The 13,083-nt window shown below is 35.8% G+C and overlaps 2 protein-coding genes across 3 annotated transcripts; both read right to left on the bottom strand.

Moving 5' to 3' along the window:
• Positions 1–2,299: 2,299 nt before the first annotated feature.
• Positions 2,300–3,795, bottom strand: LOC110411636 (large ribosomal subunit protein uL6). Its single transcript, XM_021421917.2, has 3 exons — positions 3,337–3,795; positions 2,672–2,794; positions 2,300–2,593 (listed from the first exon to the last, which is right to left on the bottom strand). Exons 1-3 carry the CDS (start codon positions 3,709–3,711, stop codon positions 2,507–2,509), a joined length of 585 nt encoding a protein of 194 aa, XP_021277592.1. The 5' UTR covers positions 3,712–3,795; the 3' UTR covers positions 2,300–2,506.
• A 616-nt stretch (positions 3,796–4,411) lies between these two features.
• Positions 4,412–12,106, bottom strand: LOC110411530 (Nucleoporin autopeptidase). 2 transcript variants are annotated; one of them, XR_002444789.2, is made up of 14 exons: positions 11,948–12,106; positions 11,407–11,469; positions 10,472–10,777; positions 9,375–9,950; positions 8,995–9,222; positions 8,271–8,896; positions 7,543–7,630; positions 7,412–7,454; positions 7,079–7,217; positions 6,798–6,914; positions 6,493–6,670; positions 5,918–5,959; positions 4,669–5,481; positions 4,412–4,538 (listed from the first exon to the last, which is right to left on the bottom strand). XR_002444789.2 is itself a non-coding variant. In XM_021421767.2 (13 exons), exons 2-13 carry the CDS (start codon positions 11,423–11,425, stop codon positions 4,790–4,792), a joined length of 3,054 nt encoding a protein of 1,017 aa, XP_021277442.1. In that variant the 5' UTR covers positions 11,426–11,469; positions 11,948–12,106; the 3' UTR covers positions 4,412–4,789. The 2 variants fall into 2 exon arrangements, 1 of the variants encoding a protein (XP_021277442.1); XM_021421767.2 differs by having other exon boundaries at positions 4,412–5,481.
• Positions 12,107–13,083: the final 977 nt, after the last annotated feature.

The following is a 13,083-nucleotide window of genomic DNA, read 5'->3' as shown; positions in this document are numbered from 1 at the left end:
TATGATGCCCGCACTTGTCCGAAGTTGGGTTTCTGAAGCCTTGGACACGATTTTCTCATTGATTGTCTCTTCTTTTGTTCTGAAACCATTCTGTTTCAGGAACAAACATCCTTGCAAGAGGATATAGTTCAACATCTTCAAACCAGGCAGAGCTGTTATTCTCCTCAAACACAAGAAAAGCACATTTCTTGGTTTATGTTGCACGGCAAAGGGCATAAGCATCTGCTCATATTCTCTTAAGATACCAAATGCAGACATCACTGAAGAATTGCCTGACATCGCACTCATCAAAGAATATACGGCTATTTTGGAATCTATCACTTAGAGAATTTCAACAATTTGTTCAATCCATACAAATTGTGATACCAACTTTAAAAGTATTTCAATCTCCATAAATGATATTGATGTGACATCAATTCATCTTATTCGTAACAAAATATTGGCCTTCTGTAAAGTTGTGTTTCATCCTACTTGCTTTCGGATCAATAGCTGTTCTTGAATACAACATGGCTTCTCACTCCATTTAAAAAGTGCCCTAAGTTCTAAATAGGACTATTAGTCTATGCACTTGACACATATTTTTGTCATTATCTTATTAATTTATTAATTCTTTTTAAATATATCTTAATGAGATGTAGGGAATGAAAACTCCATTATCTAATAATCCATTCTAGAAGCTGAATAATAGGAATACAGCCTCCCACCTGAATAGAATTCCATCCTTTTCTCTCTAAAGGATTTGAATGAAGCGGACTAGGCCACAAGGAAGGTCTATAGAAAGGACAGATAAAACAAAGTTTCTGAATATGTCTGCAAGCGTACCTTGTAATGTTTTATTACTGAAAAGGTTAGAAAATGGCAGGGACTAGAATCAACCTTAGATCAGGGAGAAAAAACAGTTAAGGAAAACACTCGAGTTAATAAAAGATGTAGCTGGAGGCAATCTCTCCTAACATACCACTAATACACATATTTCACGTATGCATTAGTAAGAGAACCAGCTTCTTCAAGCGGCGGCCACATTTCCATGTGTTTCAACTTGGAATTGGTTACTTAGGCCGCTGTAGCAAAAGTTGATAAATGAAAGACAGCCCCAATCCTTGAATTGGTTACTTAGGCCATTGCCATGCAAATGATGTTGGCTAACCAGATTGGAATTTATTCACTGCTTGTTTCTCCAATAAAAGTGTGTTTGCTTTAATTTTTTTTTAACTTTAAAATTATCATAAAGTTCTTATAAAAATAATATTTTTTAAAATTAAACAAAAATTAATTAATAAGCTGTTTAATCAAATAAATTATATAAACTCTAATTTCTATTAAAATTATCATAAAAAATATTCATGTGATGCTTCCATTTCAGATGTATAATTTTAAATTTTGAATTTTATTTTTTCTTAATCTTTATAAGATAAACAAAATCTTAAATCGAAAAAGAGTGATTTGCATTAGAAAGGAGAGGAAAGAGAGATTAATTGAAAAGAAAAAAATATTTTTCAAAAAAGACAAATAAAAACTTCTCTATGTAACTTTTCTTTAAGCATTTTTTTTTTAATTTTATTGTTTTAAAATTTATTTTTTAAAGAACTTATTTAAAATCTTATTTAACCTTACTACTATTTTTAGGAGATCCAAGCCAAACACGTACCAAGAATCCTCCCAATTGCTCTCCAGTGCCCATCTCAACTCAAAATTCAAGCTAACCATTTTCAAAGCAATCAGAAACCATCATCAGACCCAAAGTTTTTATTATTTTTTTCCTTTGCGAGTTTGAGAAATGAATGCCATGGGTGACAAAGCTACTACCAATATTTAGATTTATTTCTTTTCTCAGGTGAAAGCTCAATAGCTTTGAACTTGGGCCTATCCTCAAGAATAAAAATACTAGTAATTGCTATTCCGTGGGTTCCTGCCTAACGGGAACCCCCCATTATGAGCTTTTCCTACCCGGTTGGAGCCTTTGAACAAATTGAAACTAAGCGAGAGAGAGCTGCAGAGCACTGACCGATAGAGAAAACAAGATATAAGTCTGGCAGCATCGTCAGCCACCAACTACACACAGAAATATGAAAATGAGAATGAACTCACTTAACTGGATCTCAAATAAATTGAGGTCAACAACAATACAAACTCAAGACAAGGAAAGCGGAAGATGAGTTTGCCAGTAAACAATTGATACAATTTGATTCTTGACAAACTCATAAGGTAAGAGTTAGGGAATTCCAAAGCTATTAGACTTGGCACTTAAGCAATTGCAGACAATGAATGCTGAGAATAGCCCTATAAACCAACACAATACTTAAAATGCAATAGCTAATTATGCAATATGACATAATCAGAAAACCAGAGAACAAATAGATATCCAAAATTTTCAAAAAAAACACATAAAGATAACATCCTTGTAATCCTGCAGCAGCCGGAATCCAGTGAAAGACAAAAAAGAAAACAAAAACCAAGGTCCAACATATTACTAAGTAAAACAACACTATAACTATCACTTAAGCAATCATTCCTCTTCAACAATCCTGCCCTTCTCGCTAATATAGATACCATCAAGGAACTTTCTAATATCCTTGTTCTTCACATGGCATTTCTGTTTAAAACAAACATACAACAGTCAGATTATGTAATATGTAATATAAGCATTAAAAAATTCAAAATGGGAGAGTACCTGGTTTATCAAAGCTGCCGAGCGTGAGACAAGTTCGATATCATTACCATCCAAAACGATCTCATCCTTGACCTTCTCAGATCGAACAATAGAAACCCCTTCCAACATATCCACTTTACGCACCTGATGTAACACCAACAGACAAACCCATATTCATATGGAGAAACATCCAAACGGTTAAACATGAAATGCCAAATTTATGAAGACCTATAAATAGAAGAAACGTCTCAAACTCTATAAACAGGTTATAGGATGACAAGTCTAAGAGTAAACATGGTTCACGTTTGGTTACTTAAACCCTCTGTTCTCCTAAGTAGATAATGCAGGTATAATTTGGTTCAAAAGAATTAGCTATCAACAACTACACGTAAGTAAGAGATACTAATTTTTACAATAAAAAGGTTCTATTTAAGTTATTAGGCATTTAAAACAGCATGCTTCTACTGACAAAATTGATAGGCAAACATTCACAGAAGATTATTTGAAATCAAAAGCCATAAACCAACGAATATATACGTATAACCCAACATTATCGAACAAGTATTCACGGAATAGAGATCAAATATGCATTCCTTAAATCAAAAAGAAAAACATGAAATAAAGCAACGGTAACGAAAAGATTCCGGTCCAATATAAACATATGCAGACAGAGAGCAGGAGAGGACCTTTTTCTCGCCAAGGAAGTTACGGATCTCGATGGACTTGCTGCCGTTAGTAATGGAGGCGTTGATGGGAAAGTGAGCATAAACAAATCTCATCTTGTATCGATATCCCTTGGTGACACCGGTGATGAGATTCTCGACATGGCTCAGAGCGGTGCGAATGGCGGCGCTGGTCTTCCTGGAACCGAACCAAGCCTCGATTCTGAGCTTGCGCTTGCCGGTCTCCTCGTCCTTGATCAGATGGAAGTCAAGGTTGAGGTGCTTGAAGTTGCGGGTGAGCTTTCCCCTGGGTCCCTCAACCTCGATCAGCTTCGCCTTCACTTTGATGCTAACCCCATCGGGGATGTCCATCGTCTCTGAAGAAAGAATGGTCTTCATTTCGTTTGGCTTTTGGCTCTCTCTACACTTAGGCGGCTTCGACCAGACAACACGACACACTCACCTTGGAAAAACCCTAAACCTAGATGCCTTTATATATATACATTTTCCACACTCAGAGAAGGCCGACTTATGGGCTGCTTCAGTGTTCAGGAAACCATAATTTGAGGCCCAACCTTTTTAACTTTATTGGGCTTCATGGCCTAATTGTAATCTCTAATCCGCCCAATAAATAATAAATAATTAATATTTTGATGTTTTCTTTTAATTGCCTATGACTAGATTAAGCAACGATTGTTATGAACTAACTAAAAAAAAAAAACCCTTTTTTAAGGTTTTTTTTTCTTCAATTCAGTAAAAACAAATTATTACATGAAAAACTACTTTTCGAAATATCTATGAACGTTTATTAACAGAAACTCTTGTTTTAATATCAAAATTTAATCTAGCCTCCTGTTTTTAACTTTCTAATCTTTTTTTATTTCTCTCAAAGTCATTAAACTATGATTTCGTCCAAAATATATTAACTGTTGAAGTCTCCGCGAGATGCATTTTTCACAACTTCTAAAATCGTTTCCTTCACCTTATCAGTTTTATTAACTATTATAGACTACGAAATAAATTTAGTTGGGAATAATTAATTAATAACAGAATCCAACTGGAAATGAATATATTGACTACAACATGAACGGAGACTCGGTTTCAAAATCGAAAGCGAAGAAACATTTTCATATTAAAACACTAATATCCGACCTTTCTCTTGGCCAACACTTTCCCATTACATTGATACGCCAACTCTGAAGCAACAGGTCGAAGGAATTAAAACCCTAACAAAGCAAAAACAACCAAAACCAAAAAGAAAACCATACTCAGCAAGAAATAAAACAAAGAATCCACGAAACACAAGATTTCATGTGTTACTCTGATGCCACAACTGAAAGTCAAAAACAATATTACCACAATTTGGCAGTTCCTGTACAATTCAAATCAACCCTTCATGGGGACAAAACACTAGGGCCTGGAACAAAAGTCTTCCTTCAACACTTGGCATGAAGCAAACAGTGTCCCCATCATCTTATCAGCAATCTGAAACAGCACACGTTTCTGAGTAATCTTCCTCTTTGTCTTCCAGCTTGTACGCGCTGAAGTGATTGACCCTGAACTTCCATTCTCCTTTGATGGGATCATAGGACAGAAACTCTGCTCCTTGGTCCTCGGCCTTCCTCTTAAGCATTTCCTTGTATTTCTCGACTTTTGGCCCTTCCGTATACTGGCGTCCAGTCTTTTTATCAAAACATTTGATGTTGAGAAGTGTTACCTCTGCCGGCTTATTAAGACCTTGTCCAATAGGAGGTTTCTTGCTGTCATCCATGTAAACAATCACCTCACGGTTGTTGAACTGCACAAGGGACTCCAGATCAAGACGTCTCACATCTGTCTCACCCAGGAACTTGATGCTTCCATAACCATGCCGTCCAACCACAAAGTCCTTAACACGGCGACAATACCCTGGTTCAGCCCTTTCCTTTGCTGCGAGTTCTTGGATTCGAGGTTCTGTATAGTAATCAGACCGCCTGAGCTTTGGCATTAGAGCCTCAATGTCAGCCCCATGCTCATACACAATAGCAGCCTCACCAGCTCTGTGGCCACTGAGCGTCATGTATGAGTCCTCTTTCTGAACAGAATGATCATCATGGACTCCATTAGCTTTCTGGTTACCTCTGACAGGATGAATTCGCTCCTTCGCAATGCCATTTTCAGCTGGATTTTCTACAATGATAATATCAATCAAAAGAAGTTAAACAGTAGCAGAAATGCCAGCAAACCAATTTATAATGGTCCTAAGTTCATCTGAAAGTTATAATCAGATAAGTACCCTCACAATCATTATCACAAATAGGATCACCATGGGCAGAAAAGAGAAAAGATTACTTTTAACACTTAGCTTTCCAAAGGAAAGGAATAGACAACAGGCTACTCCCTGTTTCTGACTGTCAAGCAGAAGAGAGTTATTAAACAGTGTACGGAAAAACTTCAAATAGTTCCTAAATCAAGCCATGCAATGTCATGAAAGGCAGTTATAACCCACGCAATTTTTCACACCATAACACACTAAATTAAAGAAACAATTTTAGTAACATAACATTAATAAAATGGCATGACAAGAAATGAAAGATGATTATAATTTCATGTAAAAGATACTTACTATCTTTATCCTCAGCATTGAAGCCGTCATCAGATATTTTGCCTAAATGAAAAAGAAAGAGTTAAACACAAAATCATGTCTGAAAAAAATCACAGTATTTTCTCAGTGCAATAAGAATATTGTAGCGGGACCAGAAAAGTGCTTTCTCACAACAGAAGGCATTACCAATTTTTCCTTTGGCCAATCGGCATTACTTGGTTAGCTCATTAGTTTGACTATAATCCAAGGATGTTTGTGTGTGTGTCATGCATGTGTTACAGAGATAGAGAGGGAACAGAAACACAAAAGACTACAAAGAGGAACCAATTACATAAAAGTACCCTCACTATTGACTTCTCAAAGATTAAACGCTATTAACAAGGACTTAAGCATCAATAGCATTTTGAGACCATCTCTGAGAACCTCATATTGTCAAATGGTGGTAGGTAACACATGGAAAGAAGAAACAAAGCCTGAAAAAAGTTAAATGCTTCATAGCAATCAAATTTTGCCCCTATCTGTAAGCACTTGATCTCATCCTTACAAATTCAGTTGGTCTCACCAAAGGAATGCAGATGAGCTCCAAAGAATCTTACCATTCTCATGCACTGGAGTGGATGCATCCTTCAATGGTGATGCCTTCTCTGCAGAAGCTCTTGAAGACCAATTTTCTGTGGGACGAATGACCAGAGCTCTTGGATTTTCCCTAGGAATAAAAACAGCATCAGCCTTAGGTGTGCTGGGTGTCTCTTCATCATCACTGAAAAATGGAACCTGCAGATGTCAATTAAAAAATGAAACAAACACATGTTAGAACTGTAACTTCATATGGGTAACAATGTAATAATATCAAAAATTAGAAGATTAGATTAACTACTTTCACAAGAGTCAGTATCCTGACCTTTGGACTATCATTATTAGGACGATATTTCCTTGCAGGCAACCTAATCCGCCTTTGTGAAAGGTATCGAGAAGTCAATAAGGGTGATATTCTAATAGGAGCAGGTTTGTCCACAACCTGATGAATTCATTACCAGTTAACCAATTAACACAACTATAGTTTCATTCAACACAAAATCATTGGCAATACTAGCAGAGAGAGAGAATGATCTTTAACAAGTCAATTGAACAGCAGATCAAACTTGAAGCCTCAGAGTAAATAAAGCAAGGTCAGAAAGTTACAGGCATGCTAGAAATCCCATATTGAACAGATGGTGCAGTCCCAGCCCGACCAATTGACATTTGAGGCATAGCAGGGAGTGTTCCATATGGGTTTGTAATAGTCACGGGTTGCACTACAGCAGCACTCTGTGTAGCAGGCCTGTAAAACAGAAGAGAATGCTGGATCAAGCTCCAAAACATAAATTATAGAACTATTTGGACAACCATAGACTACATGCACATATGCAAAGGTCAAAGAAAAATTATAACAGATATCCATATGCTTGTAGGCAATGTATAAGGATATAAGTTGCAGTGCAAACAGAAGGAAAATCCAAAGGATATAACCCATACGATTGGCCAATATTACTCTGACCAAAAATGCCTGATCCAGCACCTACAAAGCCAGCAACAATGTCATTATAGTCCGCCCCATCAAAGAAAGCTCAATGCTTTAATGATAATATTAACAATAAAAGGTCTACCTGGTTGCGTCTGACCAAAATTGCTAAAGCTGAAAGCACCACTAGTCTGAGCAGGCGGAGCTGGCTGAAAAGGTGAAGCAAAAGAGGGCTGCAAATACAGTGGGTCAAACTCCATAATTAAGGCTCAGAAACAGGTAAGACAAGCATGCATGCTAACACAAAGGCTCATGCATAAACCTAGAGAGGATTATTTCCCAAATTCAAACAAGCAAAACTCCTAAATTCATAAAGTTAGGCATAAATATTTTTTGTAAAATATTTAAAACGCATTACAATCAACAAGTAGTCATAATATTTAGCTAAATCAGTCCCCATGAAACCTGATCTTTAGAAGAGTATCAATTATGACTCTTCATTCAACAAAAAGATAGGCATCTGAATTGGGAAGACAAAAAACTCTTATTTAATTCTTTACTAATTCAACAATACAGAAGCAAATAGCTTACTCCTATCAGCTATCTAATCCTCTTCCCACTCAATCATACACGACAGGGTTCAACTGTGGACAATTAGTTTGAATTCTCAATTCAATAAAAAAAATACATACAAATAATTCTGCATCCCTGCAACAGCATGATGAAAATGAACAGAAATAAAGCACTTAGATCAAAGTTGAAGACTAAAGCAACAAACAGTATAGCTTCATTCTATAACCAAATGACTAAATGAGCAAAGGAGCATAAATATAAAGAAAAGAAGAACGATCATAAAATTCATGAATGACTTACTGTAGTTGGGCCAAAAGCAGCTGGGTTGCTAGAAGAAGCCAGCGACAGAGAGCTTGAAAACAAATTCCCACTAAACCCAGTGGAAGGTGTATTGAAAATGTTTGTTGGACCAAAGTTACTACTATTCTGTCCAAAGGTAGAGGTGACCTGCCCAAAAGCATTGCCAGTTTGTCCAATTGCTGGGGTAGAATTGAACAGAGGGGATGTCTGACTGCTGCTAAAATTCAAACCAGTAGCAAAGGCTGGAGTTGTTGTGGGAGCTGCACCAGTACCAAAAATGGATGGTGAAGTTGAAAATGAAGGAGTGATGGATGAACTAAAAAGAGATGAACCAGTTCCAAACGCAGGAGTCGAAGAAGAACTAAATATTGAAGGTGTTGTTGACGAAGTTGGGCCAAAAAGGCTCGATGATGTGGATTGAAAAGGATTTGATGTGGTAGTTGAGGTTGTAAAACCTGTACTATTAAAGGATGGAGGTTTTATACTAAATGGATTGTTACTCGTGCCGGAAAAAGGATTTGCAGATGTTTGACCAAATGTTGAAGAAGAGCCAAAAGGACTTGTTGGTGCAGTTGACACACCAAAGCCAATCCCTCCAGAAGGCTGAGCAGCTGGCTGCGGTCCACCTGAATTTTCAAATTAATACAGCAAGGTAATCAATGTCAAATCACAGAAAAGAAGAATGATCAACATTCAGATTTTTAGAAATATTTTATAAAGGTACCTTTATCTCCCAATTGATAGTCCTCCCATCGCAGCTCCTCATGACTTTTATCTTTGTATACAGGCATCGCTGATATTGACTCCAACTTTGCAGCTGGCTGTGTACCACTCCCACTATCTGCTTCAGTTGTAGGTGTGTAAGGCGCTACCCTACTTCCCCCACGTTGACCCCCAAAAGGTGACTGGCCAAAGCTGGTGCTTCCAAATGCCGGTGCAGAAGATTGGGCTCCTGCATTAGAACACAATAGAATTTAATTTTATATATATATAAGAGCATCCTCGTACTCAAAAAGTCGAATGCAAATGCAAAGATACATTTTCACCCAAACTGTATAAGTGCTTTTAAAGTTTATAACTAAATATATAAACTTAATTACTCACCGAAAGGAGAACTCTGGGCTCCAAATGCAGCAGTTCCAAAAGGACTGCTACCAAATGCTGATGTTGATTGACCAAAGGCTGGGCTGGACCCAAAGCTGAAGGAAGGAGTAGAAGATGCTCCAAAAGCAGGAGTGCTTGAAGCACCAAAAGCAGGAGTACTGGAAGTGCCAAAAGCAGGAGTGCTTGATGCTCCAAATGTGCCTCCTGATCCAAAGACCGGGGCATTCGATACACCAAAGGCAGTTCCAGTGCTCCCAAATGCTGGACTTCCAGTTGAACCGAAGGCAGGGGTGCTTGAAATACCGAAGGCAGGGGTGCTTGTGGCACCGAAGGCAGGGGTGCTCGTTGCACCGAAGGCAGGGGTGCTCGTTGCTCCAAAGGCAGGGGTGCTCGTTGCACCAAAGGCAGGAGTACTGGAACCAAATGCAGACTGAGTTGAACCAAAAGGCGTGGAGGAACCAAATATACCACTACCAAAAGCAGGCTGTGATTGCTGCGCTGTGCTTCCAAAAGGACTTGATTGAGTGGGAGTAGACCCAAAGCCAAATGCAGGCTTCTGTCCAAAAACAGAAGATCCTATCAAAACGAAAAAACAGTCATCAGCTTAAAACTAAAGAAAAGACACCAAATTACCCAAAGCTAAGACAAAAGAGTCAACACATGCATATAACTAAAAGCAGATTACCAAAAATTGGCAAATTAAATGTTTATCAGAAATAACAACTGCTCCTTATGGAAAAAGATGGCTCTCATTTAAGATCATATTTTGGTGCTCAATGAAAAAGGAAACAACCAAGCAAGTTTTTAATAATGAAACATTAAGCTTCTTCCATCGCCACATAATTAAAACTGCAATTAATTGTAACATGAACATATTTAAATAGGTAGGTACGTATATATGTATGTATATGTATACCAACTCAATGATCTACACCACACGTATTAGAACACTAGGAATAAAGCATCAAAAAGTATCAAAAAACAAAAAGGCATTTCAATCACCTTTATTAATATATTTAACTAGAACAGAAAGAATATGAAAAGAAGGAGAACTAAATTGTAACAATAGAAAATAAAAAACATACAGAAACACTTACCACCAAAAGATGATGATGAACTGCCAAAGGCAGGAGTAGAAGAAGATCCGAAAGCAGGCATGGAACTTCCAAAAGCCGGAGATGATGAGGCACCAAAGGCCGTTGTTGAGGGAAAGGGAGAAGAAGATTGCGCTGCACCAAACACTCCAGTAGACGTGCCCCCAAATATTGAACCCCCTGTTTGGGAGCCAAAAGGGGTTGGACTACCAAAGGAAGGTTTAGGTGCAAATGGATTGGTACTTGCATTATTGGTCTGCCCAAACACAGACTGGGATGCAAATGGGCTACTTGATGATTGCCCAAAAGCTGTATGAAGAATTTCTAACGTTTAATATAACTTTCCAAAAAGATTCACAAGCAATAACAAATGTATTCTCAAAAAGGACGACATCTACATATAGGTTAAAGATAACAACAAAATTTAAACACCGATAACGCAACTAAAACTATATATCACAAACAAAGCACGATTAGTTGACCAATAACAAGTGCAACAACTTTTCTAATTAAAAGATTATAACTAACAGCAAACCTAGAAGCTGTACAACCTACCAAACAGTTACCATGGAAGGTAGTGCTTTCAGAAGAAGACTTTTACTGTAGTATAAATGCAGAAGAGAAAACCGCCCAAAAACGAAAAAAAAAAGATTAACTTAAAAAAAATGAAAATATATTCTTTGTATATCACAGCATACAACATAAGAATGCTCGTTGAAAAATTAAGCTACTCTTCAATATGAAAACAATAAAAAATTTGGAATTACACAATTCCTATATTAAAACTACTAGCCACAAGCTTCAAGTTTTCAAAGAATGACTGGAAGCATTTATACATTCATCGAAACATCAGCTAAACAAATCCAAACATCCAAGTAAAACACAAATTTCCAGCAAACTTTGTACCAGAAATGATAAAATGTAAGAGGAAGACTTACGGTTAGATGAACCAAACATCTTCGCTTAAATAGTTCTCTACTCCACCGGTCCGTAATCCCAAACTGAGAAAAGAAATTGAAGCAGAAAGCAAATGAAACAAACAGAGAAACTAGAATAAGTATGCATATATAAATTCCACCGAATCTATGCGCAAATTATATTAACATTGCAGAAACAAACTAAATGCCGTTAACATGACGGCAAGAACCAAATTTGGATCCCTTTTACCATTTAATTGCGTATCAAACGAATCGATTCTTAAGTGGAACTGCAAAAGGCGATTGAAGTTTAACTTTTCTTTTTTTCCAAACAAAGAGAAAATTACCCAAAGAGAAGAGTAGAAGAATATACCAAGTACAAAAAAAAAAACAAGTGTCGAATGCTTCAATGATTAGCCAATGAAACCCTAGCTATTATATGTACGTACAATTGCGAAACGTACAAAAAAAAAAAAGAACCAGCGGGTGTTATCGATCAGTGAAGCAGTGGAGTGCGAAAGAAAAAACTAAAGATATAAATGAGAAATTAGGAGAATCGAACCTTTTAGGGTCGATCTGAATATGCAAGATGAAGAGATGGAGACAGAGTGGAAGTTTATTGAGTCGGAGAAATCAGAGGAGAAAGAGTGGAGAGAGGGAGATGGACGCCCCCCGAATGACGAAAAGACCCAAACGGAGGACAGCAATTGAGCAAAATAGGGGGTTTTGTAGGGTCGGGTGATCCGCGTAGCGTTGTTTGTAAGTCCTGGCAGGGGCGTAGCGTCATTTTGCAGCCCTCAAAAGTCGATGTTCGAAGACTAAAACATTAAATAAATTTGGTAATAAACTTTTTGTAATTGAAATGTTAAACGATGGGGATAAATTAGTACATTAATTTAAAAAAATGATGATTAAAAAAAATTTTATTCGTATGTTTGGTATTTTTTTTACCTTATTTATCTTTAAAAGTAGAATTCAGATTAAATAAGATTTTAAAAATATCTTTAAAAAAAATTAATAAAATCTAATAAAATAGTTTTAAACAATGTTATTCTCTTTTTCTAAAAACTTACTAGCTTTTAAAAAAAAAATTTCTTATCTCTTAAAAATAATCCTAACATTATCTTATCAAAAAATACCCTTCTTTCTTTTTTATGATTTATTATTAATTATAAACTTTATGATATATAAAAATATTTTTTATATTTTCAAATTTTATTTTAAATAAATAAACAAATAAACTTAATTTTTTTCATTGTAAATAAAAGAATTCGTGATTAATAATAAAATATTTATTAAAAATAGTAATTTTAATCAAAATTAGAGTTTATATAAGATGTTTTGTCATAAAATTTATCTTTAAAAAAACTTTATGAAAGTAAATTTATCAAATAGTTTTACTTTAATTTTAAAAATTATTATTTTTTATAAGAACTTCATAATAATTATTAAGTTAAAAAAAATAAGCCAAACAAGCTCTTAATGAGATTACTATTAACATTAATTAATCACCTTTGTTAACATAATTTAATAAATAAATAAACACCCTATAAAAAAATAAATAACTATAAATAACTTTTGGTATAATATCTAAAAAAATCTCTAAATTATTTTAAAAATTTTAAACAATCAATTACTTTTTTATGTTAAATCAAGCCTTTATACTTTTATTTGAAATTAAATAAACTCTTATGACTT

This window comes from Theobroma umbraticum, unplaced genomic scaffold (genome assembly GCF_002168275.2).
Source record: "Theobroma umbraticum cultivar Fairchild unplaced genomic scaffold, ASM216827v3 scaffold_30.0, whole genome shotgun sequence".
Lineage (NCBI taxonomy): Eukaryota > Viridiplantae > Streptophyta > Magnoliopsida > Malvales > Malvaceae > Theobroma > Theobroma umbraticum.
Note: the sequence above shows the minus strand (reverse complement) of the source record. Positions and strands in the feature narration are given on the sequence as shown.